Source organism: Typopeltis vanoorti, chromosome 2, assembly GCF_054136105.1.
Source record: "Typopeltis vanoorti isolate ZY-2024b chromosome 2, IOZ_Tvanoo_1.0, whole genome shotgun sequence".
Classification (NCBI taxonomy): domain Eukaryota; kingdom Metazoa; phylum Arthropoda; class Arachnida; order Uropygi; family Thelyphonidae; genus Typopeltis; species Typopeltis vanoorti.
The window spans coordinates 95,248,163-95,263,625 of NC_143550.1; the positions used below are offsets into that span (position 1 = coordinate 95,248,163).

At 36.5% G+C, this 15,463-nt stretch overlaps 1 protein-coding gene across 1 annotated transcript in view; it reads left to right on the top strand.

Moving 5' to 3' along the window:
• Positions 1 to 15,463, top strand: part of LOC150109269 (uncharacterized) — a 228,200-nt gene that overhangs the window by 38,389 nt on the left and 174,348 nt on the right. Inside the window, exon 4 of the mRNA XM_090401977.1 lies at positions 15,070 to 15,245. Coding sequence (XP_090258103.1) covers positions 15,070 to 15,245 — 176 coding nt within the window. The remainder of the gene's footprint in view (positions 1 to 15,069; positions 15,246 to 15,463) is intronic.

A 15,463-nucleotide genomic window follows, 5' to 3' on the forward strand; every position in this document is an offset into this window, starting at 1 on the left:
GTGCACTTGATCAATGATTTCTGGTGTTATTACACTTTATGGATGTTCTTCACGTGGATCATTTTCAAGGCTGGTACGGCCATGCTTAAACTTGGAAGCCCATTTCTTAATTGTCAAAAATGAAGGAGAAGACTGCCTATAAACTTTTATAAACTTTGAATGAATTTCTTTTGGTTAAATCTTCTTTCACAAAGAATTTTATAACCTCATGATACTCAATTTTATCTATTTTGAGGAATACAGACAACACTTTTGCTTCAGTCAGCTGTATAAAACAAACTACTTGATAGAATGACTTGCAATTTCACATGGATGTATATGACAGATGTACCGACTTAGAAAAAAAAATCATGCCAGTATGTTGCCATCTATGGTCAAGGCCGAGAAATTTTCAGACCACCCTTGTGTGTGTGTGTGCATGTGCGTGCACATGTGTTTGTATGTGTGCATGCACGTGTGTTTGTATGTACACACACAACACACCACATTTTTGCTCATCATGCCTCCCAGAAGATTGGAGTTTTCAAAACCTAATTTTTTTTTTTTTTTATAAAAAAAAAAAAAAATTATAATGGAAAATTCATCCACGAGAGATTGGTCAGCCTATAGTACACTAGTACCATCTATGGGCAAGAAGGAACTCATTCACATTTACCTTGAAGAACTATGAATTGTATTCCTTGCGAAACACATAAGATGGCAGATTGTTCCACAGGGCAGCAGTGGAAGTGATGAATGAAGATGAGGAGGAGAAATTTATTCTGTAAGGTAGTGTTGATTAGTTGCTGCATGCATTTGAATGGATTTGACAGAGAGTGAGGATATTATTGATACTAATTCTGATGAACAGTGGCCATGGAAGTATTTGTAGAAGATGCAAGCAGCAGAAGCTGAGCACCTGTGTAAAAATGAATGAAGTGTATTAATGAGAGAGAGAGAGTGAGGGGGTCATTAATCATCACCCTTTTCTGTACAGAGTCCAGGAATCCAGCATCTTTAGGATTAAGGAAAAACCCCTCTCCCCAGATGTGTTGGAGCATATTCACTGGTCAGACAGATTTGTGATTTATAAAGTCAGAAGCTCTTTGGAGATTATAGTAATGCCTTGAGCAAAAAAGAAAACCTAATTTTTTTGGAAGCAGAGGAGTCCATATTTGTAATATGTTTGTGTCAAGAGAGAGATTTCAGGTTAGTGTTATCTCAAGAAGATGGATCTCATTGTGCATAGGAATTTGGTTGTTTTCAAAAAGTAAGGCTGGTAGAGAATGGTTCTCAGGGCAGTAGCTGGGGGGGGGGCTATCTCTCCCCTACACCAGCAACATTTCAGGTCTCTTTTTTGAACACGGACACAGTGAGGTTGCATAGACTTTTTTCTCACTGCAGGGTCCGATAACTCAAGATGCCCAGTTAAGATTCAAATTGACACTCCCTCGAGGCTTGCCTCTGTGGCATCTGCACCTCCTGCGCATGCACGTGATGTACTGTATGGTACACACTCCATCTGCTTCATTTCGACATGCTCACAGTACACACGTTTTAGTGATAAACATAGGTTAGCAAAATTACTTTTGCACTAAATTTTAATCTAATCGTAAGTAGCTTATAGTTTATTTTTAGCCTATGCTAAAAATGAAAGGATAGATCAAGATTTAAATACATTAAAATATTTATTTTTTAGCTTATTTTTAAAATGAAAGGTTACATTAGGATTTATATACAAAAAAATATTATTTTTGCAGACCCAAGGAATGACCTTGCCAAAGAAATGTTGTTACCAAGATTCATATGTGCAATATGGTTTTACTTTTGTGCTTGACAAAGAAGATGTGCAAAAGCCACAGTGCCGCATTTGCTCTAAGATATTCAGCAATGGCAGTATGAAGCCATCAAAATTGAGGTTTCGCCGCTTTAGTTAAAGAAATCAACCCAAATTTTTTACAAGGCCATTGCATCCTTCACCGGTATGCTTTAGCATCTTAAACACTTCCACATAATTTGAAAGCCGTTTTGGATGTTGTTGTTTAAGTTGTGAATTTTATCAAAGCAAAAGCATTGAATCACTGTGTATTTAAATTTTTGTGTGAAGAAGTTGGAGCAGATCATATCGTACTGCTGCTTCATACAGAAATACGATGGTTATCCAGAGGAAATGGTTTCGGAAGGGTTTTTGAACTTAGAAATTTAATTGAAATTTTTTTAGTCAAAAAAAAATCTGCTTTTGCTTCATATTTCAAAGATCCAAACTTTGAGATTTCTCTGGCTTATCTTTCTGATGTATTTGGAATTCTTAATTCTATGAGCATTTCACTGCAAGGTACAGATGTCATTCTCGCGGAGGCTGAAGAAAAGATACAATCGTTTCAAGAAAAATTGACTCTGTAGGGAAGAAGGGTGGAGTTAGGTAACTTTGCCAATTTCAAATCTCTTGATGAAATCACTTCAGATCCAGCATATGAACTAAAACAGGAAGTTCGTCTTAACAATATCTTCTTCTTCAAGTGTCATCTCCTAGAAGGAGGTTGGCAACCATGTCATGGAACCTTTTTCTTTCTTTTGCTGCTATGGAACATTTTTGGTAATTCAAGCTAGTCCAGTCCTTAATGTCTTCGAACCACATTCTCCTGGGTCTTCCTCTCCCTCTTTTTCCATCCAATTTCCCTTCTAATATTAATTTCTGAATGCCTTGTTGTCTGGTTAGATGTCCAAAATATTTAAGTTTTCGCTCTTTAATTATTTTCATTAATGTTCTTTTCATTTTTGTTTTCTTTAAAACATCTTCGTTTTTCATTTTCTCTGTCCATGGTATTTTCAACATTCTTGTGATGGTCCACATTTCGAAAGCTTCTAATTTTTTCTCTGGTTCTTTATTTAGAGTTCAAGTTTCACTGTTGTAGAGAAGGCTTGACCAGATATAGCATTTTATTAATCTTTTTCTTGTGTCTATATTAATGTCTCTGGATGTTAGAACAGTTTTTATATCAGTAAAGGCTTTTCTTGCTCTCTCTATTCTTCTTTTTATTTCTTTAAGGGAATTTCCTCTGTCTGTAAACATTTGTCCCAAATATATAAAAGACTGAACCTGTTCAATTTTCTTTTTGTTAACAATTATGTTCAGTTTCTTATTTATTGGTTCTTTTGATATAATCATGCACTTTGTTTTCTTTAGGTTAATAATTAGTCCCATGTCTAAGCTTCTGTTGTAAATTTCTGTGATTAAGTTTTGAAGATCATCTTCAGATTCAGCTATAAGAACTGTGTCATCTGCATACCTGAAGTTATTGAAGTTCCTACCTCCGACTTTTACACCCTTCAGTTCTGAAATATTTTTAAAAACTTGCTCACTATATATATTGTACAGTAAGGGTGATAAAAAGACACATCCTTGCCTTACTCCTTTTTTGATTTCAAAGTTGCCAGAATATGTATTTTTATAACTTATTGAGGTCATTTTGATTCCAGTATATATTTGTAATTATACGTAGATCTTTTCCTTTTAACACATTATTCTGTAGGATATGTATTAATTTCTTGTGATCTATTGAATCAAATGCTTTGGTGTAATCAATAAAACAAAGATATATGCTTTTCTGGTTGTCAAGGCTTCTTTCACATAATGCTTTCAAATTGAAGATTCCTTCTCTTGTACCTTTGTCTTTTTGAAAACCTGACTGAGTGTCTTCTATTTCTACTGACAAAGTGCCTTTTATTCTTTCTAGGATTATTCAGTAGTAATTTTGTAACATGGCTTGTTAAACTTAGTCTATATTCTGTACATTCAAAAGTTCTTGGAATTTTGGGAATAGTGACAAAGATGGATTTCCTCAGATTATCAGGGATGTATCCTGAATCATAGATGTTCTTAAAAATAACCTTTAGGTCATTGAGTGTGTTTTCATTTACTTCCTTTAACAATTCAATAGGGATCTGATCAGGGCCTGGTGTTTTACCTGTTTTCATTTGGCTTAGAGCGTATTCTATTTCTTCATACGTAATTGGTTCACCATCTATATTTTGTATATCTGGTGCGTCTGAGCGATCAGAGTCAAACAGTTCTTTTCCATATTCTTTCCATCTTTTTATATCTTGTGTCTCTAGTAGCATTTTTCCATTTTGATCTTTTATACAAGGATTATATTATTGCAATATATTGCATTTAAAAACTTTGAAAGAGGCACTTGCAAGAATAATTTCTCCTAAACAAATGAATGAAGTCTGGATACATAACCCTTTTCATATTGATTTAGAAAAAATCAGTGACAACGACCCAGTGAAAGACGAGCTAATTGATCTCCACAATAACAAGAAACTCCGAATTGAATTCCAATCAATGAAGTTACAAAATTTTTGGTGTACACTTGGAGAAGCATATCCCGTTACACCAAACGTGCTTACATGGCTCTAATTCCATTTATAACAACTTATCCTTGTGAATGAGGATTCTCAGTTCTGTTTTCAGTCAAGTCCAAAACAAGAAACAAACTGGAGCCTGAACATTATGCGGGTATCTATTTCAAAAACTGTACCAAGAATAAAACTGATGGTGGATAAGAAACAGAATCAAGGGTCTCACTAGTCGATTTTACTGCAGTGTAATAAAGATTTTACAATTTTATGATTTATTTACCGAATAAAGCTTTTATGAAAACTTAATTACTGTTTATTTCTTATATTCTTTGAATCTGCATGGCAGACTTAAGAATTTATTTCTTATTATAATGAATGGGGGGGTACCGGATAATTTACTAAAAGCTAAGGGGGTACGGGGACCAAAAAGGTTGGGAATCCCTGTGTTAGAGCCTTTATTATTATGTCACAAGAATTATTAAAACTAGTGCTGCATATAAATACTTCCTAGAAAATATTCATTCATTATATTTTGTTGAAGGTGGAATTCAGCTCTCTCTCTCTCTCTGTCTTTCCTTCTACTTAGGAAGGCTTTCTTGTTTATATTAACTGTTCATGTATTTTAGCTTAATAAAGAGGGAGAAACTGAGCATATACATTTAGAGCTCTGAATTAATTTCAGATTTCAAATAAGTGACTTAAGTGGGATAAGTAGCGGTATGTAAAGAGGGCTCCCATTTAAGATAAGTTTTTTTGAAATAATTAATAGTATATAAATGTGTGTTCATGAGTAAGAGTTGCTATAAAAGTTGTGCGCTTGCAGTGTTATTGGTGTGTGTGGGATTTTTTGTATAGGTTTATTTACAAATTCTTTGAAATTAGAACTAAGTTTAGTAACCAGCGAATGCAAGATGGTGGTGGCTTTGTCCATGCAAAGCAGGAATTCAATTTTGATTTCAGTCGTTTTCATGAAATGTGAGGTGCGCTATTTGTACTCATTTGATTATATGGACAAATTGTGGATATTTAAGGTGGATGGAAGGAGGGAGGGGGGGTGTGAAGTGTGAGCTGAATGAGGACTTGATGAGTGCTAATATGTTCATGACCGAAGGTGTTAGTAGCGAAAGTGCTGCCAGGAGGATGAGTGCTCATCTGATAGAAATGGATGGTGTAAAAGAGCAGAGAAAAAGTATTAAAAAAAAGTTTTGAAAAAGAGAACGAGCAATGGTAAGAAAGACGAAAGTGATGTGAATGTGGCAGAAGTTGGAAAATAAGCAGCAGTTGGAGATAAGGAGGTGAGCGGCGTTGACTGCGAACGAGCTTGTATGATGCAAAGTTTGAAAGTTCAAAAGAATGAATGAGAGCAAAAGTGTGATGCAAGGTTCGAAAGTTCAAAAATTTGAAAGAATGAAGAAAAGCAAAAGCGTGTCAAAAATTCAAAAGAATGAATGACAGTGAAAATGTGATGCAAGATTCGAAAGTTGAGTTGGGTAAGATGAGGCAAGAGATAAAATGGATGCAGAATGAAGTTAAGAGAATTCGAGATATGTATGGAAGAGTGAAAATGGTGAAAACAATTAATGTTGGTATAAAAGAGGTAACAAAAGACTTGCGAGTGGCTTTGTATGGTGATTCAATTATTAAAGGTGTGCTGGATGAGGGGATGCATAAAATATGTTTCACTGGAGGTAGAATGAGTAGAGTGATTGAGCATTAGATGTGAGAAGTAAGTAAGCAAAAGAGTTGGTAGTTATAATAGGTACAAATGACTTAAAACAAAAAACACGTCAGATTGGATATCAGGAGATTGTTGAGATGGATAAAAGAGAATAGTGTGATAGGAAAGGTAGTAAGTGTGTTGCCCAGGTATGACAGTGGTGAGATAAGGCAGAGAGCAAGGATTATAAATGATATGTTAGCAGAAATATGTGAGGAGAAAGGAGTGCAGTTTGTTAATGTGTGGAATGAGTTTGAAGGATGAAATGAACTGTATAGGAGCATTGGATTGCATTTGAGTGGTTTTGGTGTGAGTTGCTTGGAGAGATTACTGCTGCTGGAAGGTAGAAAATTGAGTGCAGAGAATGAATCTGATCAAGTGGTAAGTGATGCAGAAGAACAGGAGAGATTGAAGAGGTGGTAGTGAATGAAGAAGTGAGCAACATGAGTATAGAGAATGAGAGAACAGGTGCGCAAGACAGAGAAACAGGGAGGCTCATGTTGTACAGAGGAACACTGAGAAAGATAGGTGCTCAAAGAGGATGTGAATGCATGTGTAGACAAAAAATGTAGGGGACGACCTGGGATCAAGGGGAGAACAGTTAGATCGAAGAAGGTGTGAAGATGAATAAGGAGGAAAAAGAAATGGAAATTGAGAAAAAGAAAAAAAAAAGCATGGAGAAGTCACATCGAATAAGTGGTTTCAGTGAACTAACTATAGATCCAGGAATAAGCTGCTATGTTTGTATACAAATGTTAGAAGTGTAAGAAACAAGGCAGATGAAAGTTGCATTGAATTTGTTCACCTAAAAATTGTTGGAATAAGTGAGACATAGTTGGATGAAGACGACAATCCAATCCTGACAGGAATAAAGATGGAAGAGTATGATGTGTTTCGTGAAGAAAGGGTAAAAAGGGGAGAGAGGGGGGTGCTATTGATGATAGAGAAAGAGTTATGTCCATACAAAGTATAGAGATGCAAGAGAGAAATACGAGGGTGTGAACTGAAAAGTTCTCGGCCTCGACCATAGATGGCGACACGATTGTCAAGATTTTTTTTCTAAGTTGGTACATCTGTCATTAGCATCCACGTGAAATTGCAAGTCATTCTATCAAGTAGTTTGTTTTATACAGCTGTCTGAAGCAAAAGTGTTGTCCGTATCCCTTGAAATGGATGAAATTGAGTATAGTGCAGTTTGAATTCTTTGTAAAAGAAGGTTTAATGCCAAAAGAAATTCATTTGAAGTTCATAAAAGTTTATGGGCAGTCTTCCCCTTCGTTTTCGACAATTAAGAAATGGGCTGTCAAGTTTAAACGTGGCCATACTAGCCTTGAAGATGATCTCCTGAAGAACATCCAAAAGGTATAACAACACCAGAAATCATTGATCAAGTGCACGATATGTTATTGGATGACCGGCGAGTCAAAGTGCATGAAATTGCTGAGACTATAGGCATTTCAAAAGAATGTGTAGGATATATTTTGCATGAAGAATTGCATATGAAAAAGCTTTGTGCAAGATGTGTGCCGTGCTTGCTCACAGGAGATCAAAAACGCACTCACATGAAAATCTCTGAACAGTGGTTCATTTTAACAAGAGTAAACTGATTTTGTGTGTCGATTTACTATGGATGAGACTTGAATTCATATTAAATACCATAATCCAAACAGCAGTCAAAACAGTGGACAGAAGCCAGTTGTTCAGTGCCAAAGAAGACAAAGTCGGTTCCATCAGCAGGAAAGGTCATGGCATTGGTGATTTGGCGTGCTAAAGGCATTTTGTTTATTAATTATCTCTTGAAAAGGGTAAAACAATAACCGGGGAATAATATTCCAATCTTTCAACCAGATTAGATGAAAAAATTCATGAGAAAAGACCTCGTTTGCAGAAGAAAAAAAATCATCTTTCATCAGGACAATGCACCTGTCCACAAAAGTGTTTTGCAATGGGAAAATTAAGGGATCTGCATTACGAATTGTTGGAAGATCCACCCTATTCCCCAGATTTGGCTCCCTTAGACTCTATCTCTTCCCAAAACTAAAACTCTTCTTTGCTGGTCAGTGTTTTTCTTCGAATCAAGAGGTGATTGCAGCTGTAGAGGGGTATTTTGCGGATCTTACTGAGAACCACTACAGGGACAAGATAATGATGCTGGAGCATTGCTGGAATAAATGTATTAATCTTAAGGGAAATGTTGAAAAATAAAAATAATTTTAAAATTATACATTTGTTTTTTCATCGATAGGCCGAGAACTTTTCAGACCACCCTCGTAGTGTCAGTGGTTTTGAGGCAGTATGGTGTGAGATAGAGGTGAATAGAATGAATGAAATGAAATAGTTGGATGTTGTTATAGACCTGGTAATGTGGATGGTAGTGACTATGAAAGGTATAATCAAATTAGCCAAGCAAATAAGAAAATTGTGATTATTATGGGTGATTTTAACTATGGCAATATAAACTGGGATGATGAAATAGCAACTGGAAGTAAACAAAATGAGTTTCTTGAGATTTTGAGGGCCAACTACCTCAGACAGTATGTAATAGAGGGCATACGAGGATTGAGGGTCTTGGATTTTATCATCTTCTCAGAGGATGTAATTATAAATGAGGTGTCAAATCACCCTCCATTTGGCAGTATGAGGACCTCTGTGAGAAAAGGGTATATGTAGAACTACAAGGCCGGTGATTATGAAGAGCTCAGGAGACCGCTTGCAGGTGTAGCATGGAATAAGGAGTTAGCTGGAAAAGAGATGATTGCAGCTTAGAGGATATTCAAGAACTATCTAATAGAAGCAATGTCTAAATGTATTCCAAGGGTCAGAAGGTTATATAAGGTAGGTGTGAAATGGATGAATGAAGAGATTAAGCATGCGATACAGAGAAAAACTGCATTATGGAGTCAACATAGAAGCAGTAATAACCAATCTCATGAGGATTACAAAGATCAGGCAAGGAGGGTGACTTGGTTGGGTAAGGGTAGCAAAAGTGAAGTATGAGCAGCAATTAGCTAAATAAGCCGAAAAGAATCCTAGGGTGTTCTTTTGATATGTAGCCAGCAAAAGAAAAAAAAAAGAATGATTATGGAAAGATGACATTGATTGGAGAAAATGGTATAAGGACAACTCCTGCAGAAAATATAGTGGAGATACTTAATGAGCAGTTCATTAAGGTCTTTCATTCTTGTAAATGTGATATCATGGAGAGATTGAGAGCAGTTGATGATTGGGAGGAGAGACCGACTGTAAGCAGCAAGAGGTGTATAGGGAATTGAGCAAACTTGATGTTAATAAGGCTGTGGGACTTGATAATATATCACCATGTTTCTGAAGGAATGTGTCAGGGAGTTGAAATCTGCCTTGACATATTTTTTTTAATATGAGTTTTGCACTGGGTAGAGTTCCAAAAGAGTGGAAGGAGGGCAAGATTCATAAAGAAGCCACTTCATAAAGAAGGTGATAGAACTCAGGCATCAAATTATAGGCCTATCTGTGTGTATCAGGTGTTGTGATTAAGTTGTTGGAAAAGCTGATGAGAACTAGGATCTAGAAATGGGTCGATGACAATGGTATTATCTTTGATGGACAGCATGGATTTGCTAAAGGGAGGTCATGTTTTAGTAATCTACTTACTTATTACAATAAGGTGACGACTTCCTTGAACAGAGGAGAGGGAGACACAGTAGTATACTCAGATTTTGCAAAGGCTTTTGATAGATAACCACATGAAAAGTTGATAGTCAAACTAGAGCAGATGGGGTTGGATATTAGAGTGGTGCATTGGATCGGAGACTTGGCTATATGATAGGTATCAGCAAGTTGTGTATGGGAGAGCAATATCCAGGAAGAGGAAAGTCACTAGTGGTGCACCTCAGAGGTCCATTTAGGGCCATTGCTGTTTAACTTTTATGTTAATGATGTTGGCAAAGATTTGGATGGGGATATTCAGTTGTTTGCAGATGATGCAAATTTGGGACGAACTATAAAGAGTAGAGAAGATGTTGTGGCCTTTCAAGAAGACCTAAATAAATTGAGTGAATGGGCACGGAAAAGGGTATGTGAGTTCAATGTTGCAAAATGTAAGGTTTTGCAACATTGAACTCACATCCCCATTTTCGTGCCCTCTGCATCACCCCCAGAATTCTTTGTGTTGTCCTCACAATTTTGGCAATGTATAATTTATGCTTGGCAGGGATATATTGTAGGAGGTGGAGGAAGTAAGGGATCTTGGGGTGATAGTGGATAAGGATCTGAAATTTAGGGGACATATTGCCAAAATTGTGAGGACAACACAAAGAATTCTGGGAATGATGCAGAGGACACCGACTTGTAGAAGTAAGGAGATTCTTGTTCCATTGTATAAGGCTTTGATTAGATCACATATCGACTACTGCACCCAGATTTGGTCACCTGGTTTTCAAAAGGATGAAGAGATGTTGGAAAGGGTGCAGAGGCGACTGACTAAGGTTGTTTCTGATCTCTGGAATGTCGAATATGAGGAAAGGTTGAGAAGATGCAGTTTGCAGAGTCTAGTGGATAGGAGGAGGAGGATGGGTAATATGATAAAGCCCTACACGTTGGTAAGGGGTTGTTATAGGATCAGTGTTGGAGAGGTTTTACAGAAAATGGTGGGCGATCAGGAGATAACCAGAGGCGAACCCTGGAAGCTGTGTAAGGAGGGTGTGAGTTTGGAGGGGAGTGCATGCAGATTTGCGAATGATTGAGAATGCCTTGCCTAAGAGAGTGGTGTCTGCACAGAAGAAAAAAAATCATTGTAGAGGTCATGTTTTTTGAGTGTGTTTAAGGTGTGGTATGATGAGCTGTGATGTCAAAAGGACCTCCTTGATGAGTCTTTGACTCCATGGGGTCTTGGGATAATAATAATATTAATATAATCAGTGCCTCTAATCTAATCTAATCAGTGCCTGCAGCAAGATAGCTCAAACTGACTATAAATACTGCCATGATCAAGTGGCCAAAATAATTCATTGGCATATATGCAAAAAATATGGCTTTTCTACTTCTGATAATGGCAGCATAAAATAGAGACAGTACTGGAAAACGAAACAGCAAAAATTCTCTGGGACTTTAGAATACAAACTGTCAGCATTTAGAACACAGTAGACCTGACATCACAATTATCAAACATCGACAGGTTTGGATCATCGATATTGCAGTACCCAGTGATAACAACATTAACAACAAAGAACTAGAAAAAATTACTGAATATCGAGATCTGGCAATCGAAGTTGGCCAGCTGTCGCTTAAACACACCTAAGTTATCCCAGTAGTTATCGGTGCGCTTGGTGCAGTTTCAAGGAAGCTATCCAACTATTTACAGCAATTAAACATCAACAATATGACCCTATACGAGCTACAAAAAACAGCATTACTTGGAATAGACCATATTTTATGATGCAACCTGACAGACTATTTTTAGATTCATGGGTAGAATCTGATTTGTTCTGTATCACCAGTCAAATTGTTGTTTAAATGATATATTGTTTTGACTGTATATCAATTATATGAATAAATAAATAATAATAAATTGTCTGGTGGTGAGACTAGTATCTTTATTTATTGGACATCCCCTTGAAATGATGTGAGAATAGCCATGTTGGGCTCTAGAACAGGGTTTCAGATGATGTAAAAAATGCGAATTAATTAAAATACAAAAATAAAAAAAACGCAAAAAAAAATTTATTCCACTTACAGTACTAATCATCTGTAGGATTACAACCTTTAATCAGTAGGAATCACATAAACAAATGCAAAATTTTTTGCAGTTGTTTCCGGTCTGCTACTGCACAAAGGCTGTAGCAGAACTGGAAGTGTCTAATTATAGGCCAATTTGTGTGTCATCAGTAGTTGTTAAGGTCTTGGAGAAATTAGTGAGGGACTATATACAGTGTTGGGTAGATGAGAGTAATGTTATTGTTAGAATCAACATGGATTTGTTAAAGGATGCTCTTGCTTGAGTAATATGATTGCCTTTTATAATAAAGTCACATGAGCTGTTGATGAGGGGAAGGCATATACTTCCATTTTTTTGGATTTTGCAAAGGCGTTTGACAGGGTGACACATGATAAGCTGATATTTAAGTTACAGCACATGGGTTTAAATGTCAGGTTAGTCAAATGGATTTAGGATTGGCTGTCTGATAGGTATCAGAGATTTGAGTATGGTGGGGCAATCAATATCAAGGAAGCAGAGGGTTACAAGTAGGGTTCCACAGGGCTCAGTACTGGGACCTGTGTTGTTCAACTTTTATATCAATGACATTGTCAGTGGATTACAAGGGGATATTCATTTGTTTGCAGATGATGTGAAGCTGGGAAGGGTTATCAGTAATAGTGCAGATGTGGCAGCCCTGCAAGAGGATTAGAATAAACTAGACAGATGGGCAAATGAATGGGAGGATCGGTTTAATGCAGCAAAATATAAAGTCTTGAAGTTTGGGATTCATCGATGGGAGGATGCATACTCAATTGAAGGGGCTGTACTGGAGGAAGTAGGGGGAGACGAGATTTGGGGGGGGGGTGATGATTGATAGAAAACTGAAATTCAGGGAGCATATTGCAAAGGTGGTGAAGGTAACCCAGATGATTGCTGCAACTGAGAAGGATGTTGACCTGCAGAGATAAAAGAGTTATCATTCCGTTGTATAAGACCCTGATCAGATCACACTTAGACTATTATTCTCAAATTTGGTCCCCAGGATTTGAAGGGGATAAATTAACTGTGGAAAGGGTACAGAGGTGGATAACAAAGATGGTTTCAGTACTGTACAATATCAGTTACGAGGATCGACTGAAGGAATGTGGACCGAAGAGTTTGGTGGATAGAAGAAGGAGAGGTGATATGATCGAGACTTTTAAACTGTTGAGAGGCAGTTACAGGGTAGACATTGGGGGAGTTGTTTGACTTGGTGGAGTGGCAGGAAGGAGCGATGACAAGGGGGGGGGGGCATCCCTGGAAGCTGTGAGCAAGAGGGGTGAGGAGTGGTTTCTTTGCTTGGAGGGTGGTTGAACCACCATGGAATGCCTTGCCTGAGAGAGTGGTTAGAGTAAGAACGGTCAATGAGTTCAAGGTGTGGTATGATAAGCTTTGTGTTTCCTAAGAACAACCTCCTTATTATGAGTCTTTTGACTCCATGGAGACCTGGATAATAATAATAAATCCCTCACTTAATTTTTAACTGAGATGCTTCTGTATTGCAATATATATATATATATATATATATGTGATTATACGCTTCAACTCGGTTGTTGTGATACATTTTTAAAAATAGATTTAATGACTTAAAAACTGAGTTTACTTATAAAGATTTAATAAGATTAATACAACTAGTTTCGGCTTATAATAGTCTTCATCAGGTATTCTTAAAGGAAGAGAATAGTAATAAACATTGAAGTATCTAAAAACTTGAAAATACAGGTAAAAAAATCACCACACATAATTGATACATAAAAAACGTTGTATTTTTTCAAGTTGTTCTAACAGGCGTGCCATTGTTTATTGCAAGTATGCGTGCAGACTCACGTGAACGCCAATATTGAATAACTGCAGTATGGCTATCTTGGATGTTATAACTCAAATTGTTGTTTAAGTGGACAGGATTCAGAGGGATTTCCCTTGATTCTCTCAAACTCATCATCAGAGCGAAAAATATTTTCTGATCTATCCCAGCAAACGGAGTGGCTTTGTTGATCATCATTAGGATTATTTGAAAAAAGAACATGACTGGATGACGCAGTTGCATGTGATCTTTTGTAAGAGATGTCTCTTTTATGCTCTTCTATACGTTGCTCAACAGATTTGTTAGTTTGTCCAAAATAAGGGATATTGCAATCGCACCATAATTTATATACACCTGGATATTTTAGGTTGTGATGAGGAGGCTTTGGATGGCTGATTAGAGAACGGATTTTTGGAAGGGTGGTGAAGAACGTCTTGATGTTATATTTTTTAAGGACTTTTGCTAATTTGTTAGAGACTGTGCTAATGTATGGGATGGAGATGCTGGCTTTAAAATTAATAGTTTCTGTGGTGCACTGTCTAGGAGGATCCAGAAGAAATTTCTTAATCGTTTTTTCAGAGTAACCATTTTGTTTAAAGATAAGAGAGAGTTGATTTATTTCTTTTTGTAGTTCATCTTGTTCATTCAAGAGAGAGCATGCTCTGTGTCCTGAGGTAGATATAGTTCCAAGTTTTTGTGGTGGAAAATGATGAGAAAGATTATGCAGATATCTATTGGTATGAGTAGGTTTTCTGTATATAGAGATTTTTAATCTTTCAGAGCAACGTGTAAGCATGACATCCAGGAAAGGCAAGGAGTTATTATTTTCTAGATCAGCAGTAAATTTTATATTAGGATGTTGAATGTTAAGATGATTAAGAAAAGCTATGAGAGATGTGTGCCCGTGATTCCAAACAATGAAAATATCATCAACATATCTTTTCCAAACTTTTGGTTTAAATGAGAAGGAAGATATGGTTTTCGTTTCAAAATCTTCAGGGAAGATGTTAGCTAGAACTGGGGACAAAGGATTGCCCATTGCCAGGCCTTGTTTTTGTTGGTAAATGGAGTCCTGATATTTGAAGAATTCTATATATATATATATATATATATATATATATATATATATATAGAATTGAGACTGCACATATTGTGTTTTCAGCAAAGCTTACAAATCGTAAGTCTGCTTGTTCACATTTTCTGATTATTTCGATCTCCCCCCCCCCCATCCACTACAATAAATATTTGGATTTTGTAAATTAAAGATGTCAAGAAATTATATTCCTGGTTTCATCCTTTATCCAAGTGTAAGCAAACAAAGTTTGCACATGAAGTCACTTCACGACTGGGCTACTTGTATATAGAGGCTAATGACTTCACGTCAGTTGCCTTAGTATCCCATAATGCAGTGGACATGTATAATTTGATACTTTTAATATGTTTTCTTTATAATAAATATTTAGCTTACAGTACATTACTTTTTCATTTTAGGACTTATTTATGGTGCAGTAATTGGTGATGCACTTGGTATCGCTACAGAATTTTTAACTCCTGATGAATGCAAGTTCTATTATGATGAAAATAAAATATCGTATAACTGTATTATACAAGATGAGCATAGAGTACACCGAGAAAAAGGAGACTGGACTTCAAATTCTGATCAGATGGTATATTATTAAATATTCTCCTTGTTATTATTATTAATTGTGTAAGCTTCTTCATGGAATTACTGAAGAGGTCACTTTTAGTTACTCATGCTTATGAGAGAGGTGGTTGGAAAGTTCTGATAAATGCTTAGAACAAAAATTATATTAAAGCAACTGATATAACCACAAGAAGGAACATGTGAGAATATAAGAACATAAGTTACCTTCATAACTCTGCT